The following is a 16,762-nucleotide window of genomic DNA, read 5'->3' as shown; positions in this document are numbered from 1 at the left end:
TCCTCTCAGATTACCCCCCTGACCTCTAGGGAGGCTACCTTGTGGGCTATAAGCTGTGGGGACCCCTGAAAGTGGAGGAAGAGTGTGAGATTCACACAAGCTGAGAGAGCTGCGGCGGCCATCTTGGATTTTACAAGTGAAGCTGCTGCAAGCTGCAGACAACACTGAAGTTCCTGGACCCTGCGACAGAGAGGTACCTGGGGAGAAGGGTATCACGTCTATCCACCTCTATCCCACAGCATTTATTTAACAGACCCGCTGGACCAGAGGTGTGTGCCTGGCTCCCCAACCCCCTCTCCCGGCTGGGAACCTCTCACCTTCCATCTGGGCCCCGCAAGATGGAGATTACCCTCTGCTTCGCCATGTGTGATATCGGTCTTCTGATGTAGCGCAGATCACCTGCCCGCCACCACCCGTGTCTTTTATGCTTACCTAAATCTTCGTTATATTCTGCGAGATCCTGAGCTTCTTCATTATTATCTGCATCCCGTCTGCGGAACTTCACTCCACTGGAATGCCTTCTAAAAAGGTCAAAGGGGTGCTGCCCCCGAGAGTATCTTTCCCGCCTCAGAAGTCGTCATCTGCTGCCTCTTCTCTACGGAAGTCCCCGGCTGCCGCCTCTCCGCAAGCTACCCCCAGCAGCCCTACCTCCCCGCCGGGGTTTGACCCTGATTCTGATGCACCTCTCACAGTTAAAACCCTGTACCAGGCCCTCTCAACATTCAAATCTGAGTTGACGCAAGACCTCACCGCAGCCCTTCGGGAGGTTAAGACGGAGCTGCACGCTATAGGAGACCGTACGGACCATCTAGAGAGGAAAGTAGAGGAATTGGTCTCGTCTCATAATGACCTCATAACGGCGCACGACCAGCAGCAAAGTGACCTTGAGGCGTTTAAACTCAAGATTGCAGATATAGAGGACAGATCCCGGCGGAATAATATTAAGATCCGAGGCATCCCCGACTCCGTGCAGAACTCCGAGTTGGAAAATTACGCTACTGTCCTGTTCCAGAAGCTGCTACCCAGAGCTGATGCTACAGAGCTGCTTATTGACCGGATCCATAGACTGCCTAAACCACGCTCAGTTGCCCCCTCGCTCCCGAGAGATACACTCCTGAGGGTGCATTTTTTCACAATCAAGGAACGCATCTTGAAAGCAGCCAGAGAGGCGGGCGACTCCGATCCGAATGCCCTCGGCGGTTTACAACTGTTCCCGGACTTCTCCGCCCTAACCCTGGCCAAACGACGAGCATTCCTCCCCGTCACTTTAGCACTTCGCGACCAAGACATCACGTACAGATGGGGCTTTCCAGTGAAGCTTGTCATCTCGCATGAAAACAAGTCTTACACAGTGACTTCATTGGAGACGGGAGTCAAATTATTGGCGGAGTGGGATATCTCTGTTACACTACCCCCTGGATCCAAGAAACAACCCACCATCCGCTCAGAATGGGTCACCGCATGACGTGGATATATCCAGCTTCGGTTCTCAAGTTGAACTGTTTATGATACCGTTACTACAGAATTGACTGCGCCATTGTTCATGATAAGGTCACGTGAGTTGTCCTATGTGATGTCGTGATAATGGTGTACCAGCCTCTCATTTTATATCTGAGTTTATGTATATCTGTTTTTTTTTTTCTATTATATATAATTTTCCATGTGCTCTCATGTGTACTGTTGGTAAGCATATTTACTTCTGCTTATTCTTGTTCTTTTTTTTTTTTTTTTTTTTTCTCTGTTCAGTTACATGGGTGGTGGCGCTAGGCCACATGTTCCCCCCTGGTAATATACTACTGCACTTTTTTACCTCCCTTGCAGTGGTTATGCCGACCCGATATACTGGGCCGTTTTGGTTTTTTCCTTCCCCCCCACCTCCCTGTACCCCCCCTCCCCCCACCCACCCCCAGTTTTATGATGTAGGTACTCGCTGCTCGAAACAATTCTACTTGGGTAGGCGTCAAGACCCTTCACCTCTCACAACGTACATTAGCTTGCTCCGATGGTTCGGGTATTATCCATGAATGTTAAGGGGCTGAATTCCCCCAATAAGCGTAGACTGGCTCTGGGTTATTTTACTAAGAATAAAGCTGATATTGTTGCCCTGCAGGAAACACACTTTTCATCTATTGCACCCCCTATTTTCAAGGATCGCAAATTCCCTCTAGGTTATTTCGCCAATGGCCCTTTTAAGAGGAACGGTGTGGCCATATTATTTAGAGACTCCCATCTCCTTCACTCTACACTCTCAGATAGCGGATAAAAACGGCCGGTATCTTATACTGAGCGGCCTTTTAAATGAAAAACTGGTAACTCTGGTCTCTGCATATGCCCCGAACTCACACCAAGTTGCCTTTATCCGAAAGTTATGTGTAACTATCCATAAGATTCGTAAGGGCTCCCTTTTGCTCATGGGGGATTTTAATTTAGTCCTTGACCCTAAGCTGGACAGGTCTCCCAGGACCTCCCCCGCCACTTCAGCCCCCCCCCAACGCCCCTTCCTTAGCCTTTCGTAACCTCTTGGCTGAATTTGATCTTTATGACATTTGGCGAGGGCAAAACCCCACAGGACGGGAGTACACTTATTATTCCCCTGTCCACAACTCTTACTCCCGTATTGATTTTATATTTTCGGACAAATGGACTCTCCAGTTCGCCAGATCTTTAGATATTCTCCCTATAACTTGGTCAGACCACGCTCCGCTGATTCTTAAATGGAGTCTAGCCAGCCAACACTGCCCCCCCCCCCGTCCTTGGAGACTCTCTCCCCATTTGTTGTCCAACCCAGTTTCAAAAAAAATCATAGCTGATAGTATATCATCCTATTTGGAGCTTAATTCTCCTTCAGACACGTCCACCCTGAACTTCTGGTGCGCACTTAAAGCTGTCATCCGGGGAGCGGCGATTCAGGCGGGAGCACAGCTCAAGAAACTTAATTTACAACGCCAGACCGATTTGGAACTCAAACTAAAGGACTTAGAGGACGAAAACCAATCTAGACCTACGAAATCTTTACAGAAGCAGTTAGTAGATATTAGGTCCCAACTTCAGACAATGCTAATGGCGCGCACCCAGGCTTCACTAAATAGGATACGTCAGAAGTTTTATCTAGCGGGGAACAGGCCGGGGAAAATGCTTGCCCGGAAGCTTAGGGCTCAGCAAGCTAGGAATAGAATCAAGCTCATTATATCCCCCACAGGCACCAAAATTTCTAACCCAAGGGAGATAGCGAATCAGTTTGCTAACTTCTACTCCCATCTCTATAACCTATCGGCAGATCCTGACACCCCACAACCTACCCCTTCCTCTATCAACTCCTTCTTAGCGGATTTAACCCTCCCAAAAATTTCAGATGATCAATTAGCATTACTGAATGCCCCATGGTCCTTATCAGAAACCCTCCAAGTGATCAAGTCCCTCCCTCAGGGTAAGGCACCCGGCCCAGATGGCTTTATCAATGACTTTTATGTTTCGTTCCAGGACCTTCTAGCTCCCTATTTAGTGGCGGTTTACACTGATATTACCTCGCAGGGCACCCTCCCTCAGGAGATGCTCGAGGCACGTATTGTCACGATCCCTAAACCGGGCAAAGATGTGACCTCTTGCCAAAATTATCGTCCCATTGCGTTACTGAATGGGGATATTAAAATATACGCTAAATTAATAGCCTCTCGGCTGAACACCCTCCTTCCCTCCCTGATATATCCGGACCAAGTTGGTTTTATCCCGGGAAGACAGGCGTCCGATAATACACGCCGGGTCTTTAATCTTCTTGATTCCCTAAACTCCGAGCAAGGTCTCCTTCTGCTATCTTTGGATGCAGAGAAGGCCTTTGATCGTTTAAACTGGTCTTATATGCGAGAAGTCCTAGCCAAATTCGGCCTGCGCGATCGCATTCTCTCCTCGATACTAGCCCTGTATAGCTCCCCGACGGCCCGGGTATTCAGTAATGGTTTTTTATCCCACCCTTTTCCAATCTACAATGGCACCCGCCAAGGCTGCCCCCTCTCCCCTCTCATATTCGTGCTAGCCATTGAACCACTGGCAGCTAGACTACGAGCAGACCCACAGTTCCCTGGACTGCGATTAGGCACCACATCACATAAACTATGTCTGTTCGCAGACGATGTTCTCCTATTCGTAACAGACCCAGCCACAACTCTACCCCATCTGCATACTGTTTTGGATAGCTACTCTGCAGCATCGTATTATAAACTAAATGCCTCTAAGACGGATGCTCTGCCCATTAACCTCTCTAACTCCTTGCCCCTATTACGCACTAAGTATCCGTATAACTGGAAAACATCCTCGATACGATACCTGGGTATTCTGATTCCCCCATCTACCTCCTCTGTATTTGATGTCAATCTCCCTCCTCTGCTGTCCTCCCTCCAGATGTTCACCAAATCATGGCTCAACTATGAAGTTTCTTGGTTGGGCCGTCTGGCCGCCTTTAAAATGTCGCTGCTCCCTAAGTTAATGTTTTTGTTCCGAACTATCCCTTTTATCTTCCCTAAAAAGTACCTAGATAAGGCCACTACAATCCTCACTAACTATATATGGTCTTCTCGCCCGCCTAAACTTGCTCGCGCAAGGATGTCTCTACCAAGGAGAGCCGGTGGCCTAGATATGCCCAATTTATCACTGTACCAAGAGGCCTCCCTTCTTGCCCAGATTAAAGAATTTTACAAAGATGTATGTCCGGAGTGGACGTGTCTGGAGGAGGTAGCCTGCCCCCGTTTTCCCTTGAAGGATCTTTTTTGAATCCCTAGGCCCCTACGCCCACAGTGCTTAAATATCCTCCCCTCTACCCGTGCCACACTCCAGATTTGGGACAAACTGACTGCGGTCATATCCCCTTCCTATCATAATCTCTCTCTGATTTCACTACGAACGGTAGCCGCTCTAGTCCCTAATCTTGGCCTGGCGGGCTGGAGGTCCAGAGGGATAGAGGTCCTGGGGGACTTGTTTAATGGGTCCGTATTCGCCTCCTTTGCTGATATCCAGAGACGCTTCTCTCTACCAGACACTGAGAGGCTTCGATATTATCAAATACAGCACTGGTGGACTAGCCTCCACCTCTCCCCCTCCCTACCATCACATGATATCCTGCAAGTCACAGGCCGATTTTCTAACGCTACTTCCAGAGGGGAGATTTCCTTCTGGTATAAAACATTACTCTCACTACTCCCTGTTTCTAAATCTAGAGCCCAAGTCAGGTGGGAGGCGGATGTGGGATGTGTTCTCCAAGATTCTCAGTGGCAACACATTTTTAGGTCATCCTTCACTATGTCTAAATGCCTGAATCACTCCGAAATGCACGTTAAGCTACTCCATAGACTGTACCTCACACCGGAAAGGCTACATACGATCTGGCCGGCATGTTCGAAGTTTTGTTGGCGCCTATGCGGAGAGGTTGGCCACCTCTTCCATATTTTTTGGTCTTGCCCCCATATCCAAGGGTACTGGACAGAGATATTCGGCCTTATCAACAAAGTCCTGAACCTCGACCTCTCCCCCTCCCCGCTTATAGCTCTATTGAATATATACCCGCGAAGCATGGGGGTACATCTACACTATGTCCTAGGCCACATCTGCCTCGCCGCACGTGCGGCTTTAGCCCAAAACTGGAAACAACCCACACCGCCCCCAGTGATGAAGGTAATACACAAAATACAGCTGCATTTCTTGATGGAGACTGAACACATCCCATACTCCTTCACTGCTAAATCTCCATTTGTGCGCTGGATGCCTTGGCATCTATTTACCACGGAGGGTGAGGGCGCTGCATTGATACTACCTCCCCGAACCCCTGTACAATCACCCCCCAGCACATCGGCTGATGTGGCCCCATCCCCCCCCCCCCTAAAACAGCAAGGACCCACTATTTTTATTTGTATTTGTATTTGTGTTATATTTACTTCAAGCTCATTGCCGCCCTACCACCTCCATTAATTATTTTTTTGTTTGCCTTACAATGTATTGGTGTGATCGATTTTGAATTGTCTGCATATGTCTGTTAAAGCGTTTTCTCATATGCGTATGTACCTACTTCCCCCCTCCCTTCCTTTTTGTACCCCCTGTTTGCAATGCAAAAAATTTCAATAAAAAACTATTGATAGAAGAAAGCATTTGTGGTTGTCACAGTAGGTTGGAGAGTGTTGGGTTTTTGTGACCACCGGTCACCATACTGACGCCGGGATACCGGTTGTTAAATTGCTGGCGGGGGGAGAGAGCGCAACGTAGCTTCTTGCGGGCTCGCTGTGCTCACGCAGTGGGGCTCAGTGGCTCGCTGCACTTGCCACAGGTTGTATTCCCACTCTGTGGGTGTCGTTTACACCCACAAGTATGAATAATCCCTTTTGATTGGCATGCTGACCGGCGGGCTATTCAGCATTTGGGATCCCGGCGTCGATATTGTGACCGGCAGTCTCCCGACCTCCAGTCACATAACTACATCCCATTGGAGAGTATTGGAATCCTTCTCCGTCATAGAGCTGCTTGTAATAGGCTGCAAATTGGTATACAGTATTTTAAAAGTTTTTTATATATTTTTTATATCTGTTGTGAATGGTATTGTGTAGCAACCATTTTTTCAAGACTGGTTAGCTTTGTAGGGGAACCTAGAATGAATATCGGGAGTCCCCAGTGCTGTAGTAAGTTAATGGAAACAAACATTCTGCTGGAGTGGTGGAAAAGTATCCAAAAACACTGCATGCCATCCAGACTACCCGAGGTGGGAACATATGATAATGAGGCATACAGAGCTTGCCATGACTTAGGACTTCATTGTATACTGTCAAAAAATAGATAGAGAAGTTGCTGAAGATTTTTGGAATAGCAAGGTTTAGAATAATTGAGATCCATATTAAAGACATTGAGGGTTTTCCTGTATTTTGATCTTAAAGATCTATCAACTTGTGTGTGATAGAAGAAATGAATTTTGGAGAGCTTCATGGGCATAGATTAGTTTTTGTGAGTCAACTTATTCTTCCATTTTGGTTTAACATTGAGCTGTGTATGACCCCTTCTTTTTATATATACTGTATGTAACCTATGTTTTAGACTAAATATTTCTTAGGTCTGGAAACCCGCTGATCCTCTTGATCATGTCTGCATGCTTTTATGACTTGAGTTGTTACCACACATTGGCTGATTAAATCTTTGCATTAGTGAGCAGGTGTACATATTGGGGGTCATTCCGAGTTGATCGCTAGCTACCGTTTGCTGCATAGCGATCAGTGAAAGAAACGGCTAATCTGCGCATGCGTATGCTCCGCAATGCGCGTGTGCGTCGTACGGGTACAAAGTCCATTGTGGTTTTGCACTGGTTCTAGCGACTCTTCCAATCGCACAGGCGGCCGCAAGGAGATTGACAGAGGGCGTTTCTGGGTGTCATCTGACCGTTTTCAGGGAGTGCTTAGAAAAACGCAGGCGTAGCAGAAAAAACGCAGGCGTGGCTGGGCGGGTGTGTGACGTCAAAAGCCGCCCCACCGTCGTTAAATTCAACGCACACGAAGAGTAACTACAGGGTTACTCTTGTTTTGCGTTTGTACGCCTGCTAAAAACTGCTAGCGAGGGATCAACTCGGAATGACCCCCATTGCCTATAAAGTAGCCTTAAGGTCCTGGTGCAGGTTTTTAGAAACGTATCTATTGCTAATTGCTTTTTTTTCCCCTACACTGTACATACAGCCGAGCATATTCAACTTATGGTGATGCAAAGTCTAACGTAGATGATTGGGCGTACCTGGGTGGCTTCTCTTGCACCATGTATGTGGCAGTACATTTTGTATACAGAAAGTGCTAACAGGTTCTTTAACAACCTGTTGGAGCAGTGTGGCCAACTGTTGGTACAGCTGAATATCCGTATTTACTTATGAAGTTGCAGTGCCTCTGACATTCATGTAACTGGTCCTAAAAATATAAATATATAAACAGGATTTGCAATAACAGATGCACTTTTTATTACATCTGTTATTGCAAATCCTGTTTTACTGATGTGGGACTAATACGATCACTAATTGGTCATCTATTCTTTTATGTTCTTCCGACTTTTTTTTTATATTGAGCCCCTGATGAAGTCCAGTTGGACGAAACGCGTCGGGTTTCTGGTTCGGATATAAGAACATCGGATATGTACTAATTAAGAAAACCACTTTGGACTTACCAATTATCCGCATTATATGGTGTCCATATCTGATGTCTGCATTTTGATCATGTCAGCCATTTTTTATTCACTGTTATTGTCGAATACTTTTATATAAATATATAAAAAAATTATTTTAAAGTGATTTGTGGTCAAATTCTGGATGATATCTATGTGTTTAGCTCCCTTAGACACCACCCCTTTCTCTGCATATATATATACATATATATTATATATTATTGTTATTATAAATTTCTTTTTTATTTTTAAATATAAAATATATATTTTTTTAAGTTAGAAGTCAGGTCAGCTGGCAGGGCTAGCAGCAGCTTTTGGAACTTGCTACTTGCTGTCACAGACATTGCTCTGATCAAATGTAAAATTATTTCTCGAGGTTCCTGTGGGTCATTGCCAATGTAATTGCATGTTATCCAAAACTTATGCACATGTATCAAATTAAATCTGTTGCATTCAACTGTTTTTCTTACACGGCATTCTTTATCTTATGCTTACAGGTAATGATTAGAGAAGCTAAATGTCGCCATTTAAACAAGGAGGTGAAGCAGTGATTAATGGCAGTGTACTAGGGCTAATCCATTGGAACAGTCCAAAAGCAATAGGACTTGGTCACTAGCCATAATGAAGAAAATCAGTCTGAAAACATTTCGCAAGTCTTTCAACTTGAACAAAAGCAAAGAGGAAAATGATTTTGTAATGGTACAGCAGCCTTCAATGACCAATAACTTTGTGAAAGATGACTCTTTGTTTGGCAGCTGCTATGGCAAAGACTTGACAGGATGTGATATTAACAGTGAGGATGAGAAAGGTTGCAAAAATAGGCCAAAAAGTGAGAGCTTAATGGGAACATTAAAAAGACGCCTTTCAGCAAAGCAGAAACAAAAAGGAAAGGGAAGCACATCTGCTAATTCTGCAGAAGAGGACACATTTTCTTCTTCTTCTGCTCCTATTACTTTTAAAGATGTGAGATCTCAGAGACCATTAAGATCAACATCCCTTCGAAATCACCACTACAGTCCAACTCCATGGCCCTTAAGACCAACAAATTCTGAAGAGACGTGCATAAAAATGGAAGTGAAAGTGAAAGCTTTGGTCCACTCCTCCAGCCCAAGTCCTGCACTTAATGGGGTTCGAAAGGACTTTCATGAGTTGCAGTCAGATAATGTTTTTCAGGAACAAAGTAATGCTTTGAAAAGTACAGAATCTCATAATGGTGATCTCCATCTACATATTAATGAACATGTGCCTGTAGTTATAGGTCTTATGCCTCAGGACTATATTCAGTATACTGTGCCTTTAGATGAGGGAATGTATCCTTTGGAAGGATCACGTGCTTTCTGTTTGGACACTTCATCCCCGATGGAAGTTTCTGCTGTACCTTCCCAGATTGGAAGTAATAGCTTTCATGAAGAGGAAAGTCAGTTGGCCCCGGATGTAGTAGTGGCCCCGGACATCTTTGTGGACCAGACTGTCAATGGTCTGTTGCATAGTACCAATGGTGTTCTGTTTGAAAACTCCATGGTAAGTCACATTGACGTCCCCCCACTTTCACCATTACTACCTCCAGTCCAGAACAGTCAAATCCAAAGGAACTTTGCAGGACTTAATAGCACAGATGCACATATGGCTGAAAATATGCGTTGCCATTTGAATTTTGATCCCAATAGTGCTCCTGGTGTTGGACGAGTTTATGACTCTGTACAAAACAATGGTCCTATGGTAGTTACCAGTCTTACTGAGGAGCTGAAAAAACTTGCTAAACAGGGTTGGTACTGGGGACCTATCACGCGCTGGGAGGCAGAAGAAAAATTGGCTAATGTACCAGATGGCTCCTTTTTGGTTCGAGACAGTTCTGATGATCGTTATCTGTTAAGCCTAAGTTTTCGTTCTCATAGCAAAACACTTCACACTAGAATTGAACATTCAAATGGTAGATTTAGCTTTTACGAACAACCAGATGTAGAAGGACATACCTCTATAGTGGACCTCATAGAACATTCCATCAGAGATTCTGAAAATGGAGCATTTTGCTACTCCAGGTCTCGAGTGCCAGGATCTGCCACTTATCCAGTTAGATTGACAAACCCAGTGTCCCGGTTTATGCAGGTGCGGTCATTACAGTACCTATGTCGTTTTGTCATACGTCAGTACACCAGAATAGACCTGATTCAAAAACTGCCTTTGCCAAACAAAATGAAGGATTATTTACAGGAAAAGCACTACTGAACTTGTGGGTATTTTGCAATTTGCACTTTGGGATCAAAAAGAGATTTAAATACAGTTTACAATCTTTCATAGCTATCTGAATATTTTGCTGCCATACTGATTTTTTTTTTTTTTATAAATGAGTGTAATGCATTATTATTTTTTGTTTTAATAGTAAAACCATAAAACATTTGACTTGTGAAATCACCATCTTTTATCAACATTCAATATCACAATGTGAAAATACTAGATTCTCATTTTTTTTTTCATGTTCTTAGCTGCTATCCACTGTGACTATTATGCATTAAAAGCACACATTTTGTGTTCCTTACCATCGCTGACATTAAATTAAACCTGTAGATTTGATTTTTTTTGTTACCTGTTTGTTTTTACAGTAAAAACTCTAAAGGTTACTTATATTTTTATAGAAAAAATGCATATATTCCTTAAGAGGTACTTTTTTTTTTTTTTTAAACATCCATTTTTAAGTCAATGAGCTATTTTCTAATGTAGTTGCAGACTTTCAGTGCTGTAACCCATAGCAACTTTTTACTACATATCTTGATCGGTTAATGAAAGGTATAAATGTAGGTAATTGCTATGGCCTTTTAAATTGAAAATGTGTACCTATATTTCTAAATGACTCCAAACGTATTGTTATAATGTAGCAAATGACAGATTTGCAGCCCATTTTAAATGTATTTTGGCACATTAAGGTAGAAAGTAACAAAGGGCTAACAAAAACAAAACAAATACATACAGTGCTTGTATTTTATTGTTAATGTATATCATTAAAGTAAGCACACTTTTCATATAGTTACTTAAAATAGTTTGTTCATCTATTTTATTTAAAAAAAACAAATGTAAGCCTAAGATTAAAATTTGGAAACTTGTGTTTGTGGTTTTTCAAAGAAGGTTATTTTTCTAAGTTTTTGTCTGTAAACTTGTTTAAGGAACTAAAATGAAACTTTTTTTTTTTTTTTTAACAAAGTGGAAATACTTCACAATCTAGTAAACGCATTTTTCCCCCCCCACTTATGAAAGGCTATGAGGAGCACTGCTAAACAAATTAGAGTTACGTGGCATATGGATAGCTACATAGACAAATCTCGTATGTAACAAATATACTTTACATACATATATAATTATGGCAGTCTATTATTATTATAAACAGTTTCTTATATAGTACAGCATATCCCGTTGCGCTTTACAATTAGTCTAGGATGTAAGGGTACTATAAGAGACTCCAAACTACTTTATGAAGTACAATAGACGGGTACTACAAATATTAGCAGAGAATACAACATGTTTGTATCATCTGATCATGTAGCTTATTTTCTTTTGCATGATTATGTATGTGGCCAAACATAGAAGTCACATCAGACATATTATTCTTTAAAGTTTGGAGAACTAAGTTATGTACAAGTAAATGAAGGACTAACAAAAATCACTAAACACAGTTTCTCATACGTCCTAAAGGATGCTGGGGATGCTTCAAGAACCATGGGGTATAGACGGGATCCGCAGGAGACACGGGCACTTTAAGACTTTAAAAGGGGTGTGAACTGGCTCCTCCCTCTATGCCCCTCCTCCAGACTCCAGTTAGATTCTGTGCCCAGTGAGACTGAAGTCAGAAGCCGGGTGAGTAGAAGAAGATCAGAAGACTTCAGTGACGGCAGAAGATTTCAGTGACTGCTTTGAGGTACCACGCAGCGGCTGCGCTGCGTGCCATGCTCCCACATACACAGCGGCACTACAGGGTGCAGGGCGCAGGGGTGGCGCCCTGGGCAGCATAAAACCTCAATAGCAACTGGCATAACAGTATACAGTGCCTGGGCACTAAATACAGACCCCGCCAGTATAAATATTTAAAAATAAGCGGGACTGAAGCGTGCCATTAAGGGGGCGTGGCTTAGCCCTCACAACTCTAACCAGCGCCATTTTTGCACAGCTGCAGAGACGCTGAGCCTGGCCTGCCACACTGCTGTACAAGTAACGGTGCAAAACGGGGGGGCGCACAGTTGATTTGGTGCTCTTTTATTAAAAGCGCTAACAGGTCTGGGCAGTATATTACACGCTTCAGAACCGGGATAGGCGCTGGGTTGTGAGCTGGCAAAACTCCCTCTGTGTTTCTCTAACAGGCTTTGCTGTGGGTCTGTCCCCTATAGCCCCAGTGTGTTGTGAGTGTCTGTACGCGTGTGTCGATATGTCTGAGGCTGAGTACTCTTCCCAGGAGGAGGCTGGAGTGGGGACAGAAAACGCTGTGGGAGTGGCCGTGTCGGCACCGCTGACGGCTGATTGGGTAAATGTTTTGAGTGTTTTGAATGCTAATGTGGCTCGATTGAATACAAGATTGAATAAATCTGAGTCTCAGAACCAGACATGGAGAAAATCCATGGAGGATGCATTATCACAAGTTCAGACCCCCTCGGGGTCACAGAAGCGTTCATTTACCCAGATAGCGGATACAGATACCGACGCGGACTCTGATTCCAGTGTCGACTATAGTGATGCCAGATTGAATCCTAAACTGGCTAAGAGCATTCAGTACATGATTGTGGCGTTTAAACACGTATTACATATCACGGAAAACCCTGTTGTTCCTGATACTAGGGTCTGTATGTTTAAGGGAAAGAAACCTGAGGTGACGTTTCCTCTCATGAACTGAACGCTCTTTTTGAAAAAGCTTGGGAAAATCCTGACAAGAAGTTACAGGTTCCCAAGAGAATTCCGGTTGCATATCCGTTATCCTCTGGGGACAGGGAAAAGTGGGAGTCAACTCCCACGGCAGACAAAGCTCTATCGCGTCTGTCCAAAAAGGTGGCGCTTCCGTCTCCTGACACGGCAGCCCTAAAGGATCCTGCGGATCGTAAGCCGGAAAATACACTAAAATCCATTTTTGTCACTACAGGTACGCTGCTCAGGCCTGCCGTTGCATCGGCATGGATGAGTAGCGCTATTGAAAAGTGGGCAGATAACTTGTCATCTGATATAGATTCCCTGGACAGGGATAGCGTTCTTTTGACACTGGGTCATATCAGGGACGCTGCAGCCTATCTAAAGGAAGCTGCGAGGGATATTGGCCTTTTGGGAGCAAGGGCCAATGCCATGGCAGTCTCGGCTAGGAGGGCATTGTGGATTCATCAAACGAATGCTGATGCTAACTCTAAGAAGGCGATGGAGTCTCTGCCGTTTAAAGGTGGTGTCTTGTTTGGTGACGGCCTTGCTGACCTGGTATCTACGGCTACCGCGGGTAAGTCATCGTTTCTATCTTATGTCCCTGCACATCAGAAGAAAACACCCCACTATCAAATGCAGTCTTTTCGGCCCAATAAATACAAAAAAGGACGAGTGTCTTCCTTCCTTCCTACGAGAGGAAGAGAAAGGGGAAAAAGGTCACATGCTGTGGCAAGTTCCCAAGAGCAGAAGTCCTCCCAGGCTTCTACTAAATCCACCGCATGACGCCGGGGCTCCTCTGCGGGAGTCCGCACCGGTGGGGGCATGTCTCCAACTCTTCAGTCAGGTCTGGGTTCGCTCGGCCCTGGATCCTTGAGTATTAGAAACAGTAGCCCAAGGATCCAAATTGGTGTTTCTAGACTTGCCCCCTCACCGATTTTTCAAATCGGCCTTACCAGCTTCTCTTCCAGAAAGGGAGGTAGTATGCGCTGCAGTACTAAAGCTGTGTCAAAATCAAGTCATTGTCACGGTACCCCCGTCACAACAGGGGGGAAGGCTTTTATTCGAGCCTGTTCGTGGTCCCGAAGTCGGATGGCTCAGTCAGACCGATTCTGAACCTAAAATCCCTCAATTTTTATCTAAAAAAATTCAAATTCAAGATGGAATCTCTCCGAGCAGTGATCTCCAGTCTGGAGGAGGAGGGGTATTTTATGGTGTCGGTCGACGTAAAGGATGCCTACTTACACGTCCCCATATATCCTCCACATCAGGTTTATCTGAGGTTCGCTGTTCAGGATTGTCATTACCAATTTCAGACATTGCCGTTTGGTCTGTTCACGGCTCTGAGGATTTTCACCAAGGTTATGGCGGAAATGATGGTTCTCCTGCGCAAGCAGTGAATCACAATTATCCCGTACTTGGACAATCTCCTGATAAAGGCGAGATTCAAGGAGCAATTACTGAAGAACGTTACGCTCTCCCTGACAATTCTGCGACAACATGGTTGGCTTCTAAACTTGCCAAAATCACAGTTGGTTCCGACAACACTGCTGTCATTCTTGGGTATGATTCTGGATACAGAATTACAGAGCGTTTTTCTTCCAGTGGAAAAGGCTCTGGAAATACAGAACATGGTAAAACAGATTCTGAAATCGGCAAGAGTGTCGATTCTTCAATGCACTCGGTTGCTGGGGAAGATGGTGGCGGCCTACAAGGCCATTCAGTTTGGCAGATTCCATGCCAGAGTTTTTCAGTGGGACCTGTTGGACAAGTGGTCTGGGTCTCACCTGCACATGCACCGGAAAATAATCCTATCTTCCAGGACCAGAATCTCTCTCCTGTGGTGGCTGCACAGTTCTCACCTCCTAGAGGGATGCAGGTTCGGGATTCAGGATTGGATCCTGGTGACCACAGATGCAAGTCTCCGAGGCTGGGGAGCAGTCACACAGGGGAAATATTTCCAGGGAAAATGGTCAAGCCAGGAAGCTTGTCTGCACATAAACATTCTGGAATTAAGGGCCATTTACAACGGCCTTCTGCAAGCGGAACATCATCTTCGCGGTCTGCCAACAGTGGCGTACATAAACTGCCAGGGCGGAACAAGGAGCAGAGCGGCGATGACGTAGGCCACAAAAGTTCTTCGCTGGGCGGAAAAACATGCAAGCGCTCTGTCAGCAGTCTTCATTCCAGGAGTGGACAACTGGGAAGCAAACTTCCTCAGCAGACACGATCTCCATCCAGGAGAGTGGGGTCTTCAGCAAGAGGTCTTTGCAGAAGTGACAAGTTGTTGGGGAAATCCTCAAATAGACATGATGGCGTCTCGCCTCAACAAGAAACTTCAGAGATATTGTTCCAGGTCGAGGGACCCTCAAGCAATGAGTGGAAGTGGAGGGAACACATAAACCGACTTTAAACGCCCTGGTGACACCGTGGGTGTTTCAAGTCGGTCTATGTGTTCCCTCCACTTCCACTCATTCCAAAGGTGATAAGGATCATAAGAAGAACAAGGGTTAAGGCGATACTCATTGTTCCAGACTGGGCAAGGAGGGCCTGGTATCCCGATCTTCAAGAATTACTCATAGAAGATCCCTGGCCTCTTCCACTACGAGAGGACTTGTTACAGCAGGGACCGTGCGTGTATCAAGACTTACCGCGGCTGCGTTTGACGGCATGGCGGTTGAACGCCAAATCCTAGCCCGAAAGGGTATTCCCATTGAAGTCATTCCCACACTACTTCAGGCTAGAAAAGCAGTAACGGCGAAGAATTACCACCGTATTTTGGAGAAAATGTGTGTCTTGGTGTGAATCCAAGAAGGCTCCCATGGAAGAATTTCAGCCGGGGCGTTTGCTCCATTTTTTGCAAGCAGGTGTGGATGCGGGCCTAAAGTTAGGCTTCATTAAAGTACAAGTTTCGGCTTTATCAATTTTCTTTCAGAAAGAATTGGCCTCCCTTCCATAAGTTCAGACCTTCGTGAAAGGCGTGCTACACATCCAACCTCACTTTGTGACTCCAGTGGCACCATGGGATCTTAATGTGGTGTTGCAGTTCCTGCAATCTCAATGGTTTGAACCTTTGCATAGGGTTAAGTTGAAATTCCTTACTTGGAAAGTACTCATGTTGTTAGCCTTGGCATCAGCAAGGCGGGTATCTGAATTGACGGCTTTGTCTCACAAAAGCCCCTATTTAATCTTCCATGCTGATAGGGCGGAGTTAAGAACTCATCAGCAATTTCTGCCTAAGGTGGTTTCATTGTTTCACGTAAACCAACCTATTGTGGTGCCAGTGGCTACTGACGCCTTGGCGGAATCGAAGTCTCTCGATGTGGTCAGAGCTTTGACAATCTATGTCGCCAGAATGGCTAAAATTAGGAAAACAGAGGCTCTGTTTGTCCTGTGTGCTCCCAACAAGATTGGGGCTCCTGCTTCCAAGCAGACTATTGCACCCTGGATCTGTAATACGATTCAACAAGCTCATTCTATGGCAGGATTGCCGTTACCGAAATCAGTGAAGGCCCATTCTACCAGAAAGGTGGGCTCATCCTGTGTGGCTGCCCAAGGTGTCTCGGCATTACAGCTTTGCCGAGCTGCTACTTGGTCAGGATCAAACACCTTTGCAAAGTTTTACAAGTTTGATACCCTGGCTGAGGAGGACCACTTGTTTGGTCAATCGGTGCTGCAGAGTCATCCGCACTCTCCTGCCCGTTCTATAGCTTTG

General features: G+C 45.1%; 1 protein-coding gene across 2 annotated transcripts in view; it reads left to right on the top strand.

The window, feature by feature from the left end:
* SOCS6 (suppressor of cytokine signaling 6) overlaps positions 1–11,264 on the top strand; it is an 86,468-nt gene extending 75,204 nt beyond the window's left edge. For both annotated transcript variants that reach the window (XM_063923383.1, XM_063923384.1), the window contains exon 2: positions 8,664–11,264. In XM_063923383.1, coding sequence (XP_063779453.1) covers positions 8,788–10,392 — 1,605 coding nt within the window. In that variant the 5' untranslated portion in view covers positions 8,664–8,787 and the 3' untranslated portion in view covers positions 10,393–11,264. The remainder of the gene's footprint in view (positions 1–8,663) is intronic.
* The last annotated feature ends 5,498 nt before the right edge of the window (positions 11,265–16,762 follow it).

This window comes from Pseudophryne corroboree, chromosome 5 (assembly GCF_028390025.1).
Source record: "Pseudophryne corroboree isolate aPseCor3 chromosome 5, aPseCor3.hap2, whole genome shotgun sequence".
In the NCBI taxonomy this organism is placed as follows: Eukaryota; Metazoa; Chordata; class Amphibia; order Anura; family Myobatrachidae; genus Pseudophryne; species Pseudophryne corroboree.
The sequence above is the reverse complement of the archived record's forward strand: the minus strand, read 5'-3'. Positions and strand labels throughout refer to the sequence as shown.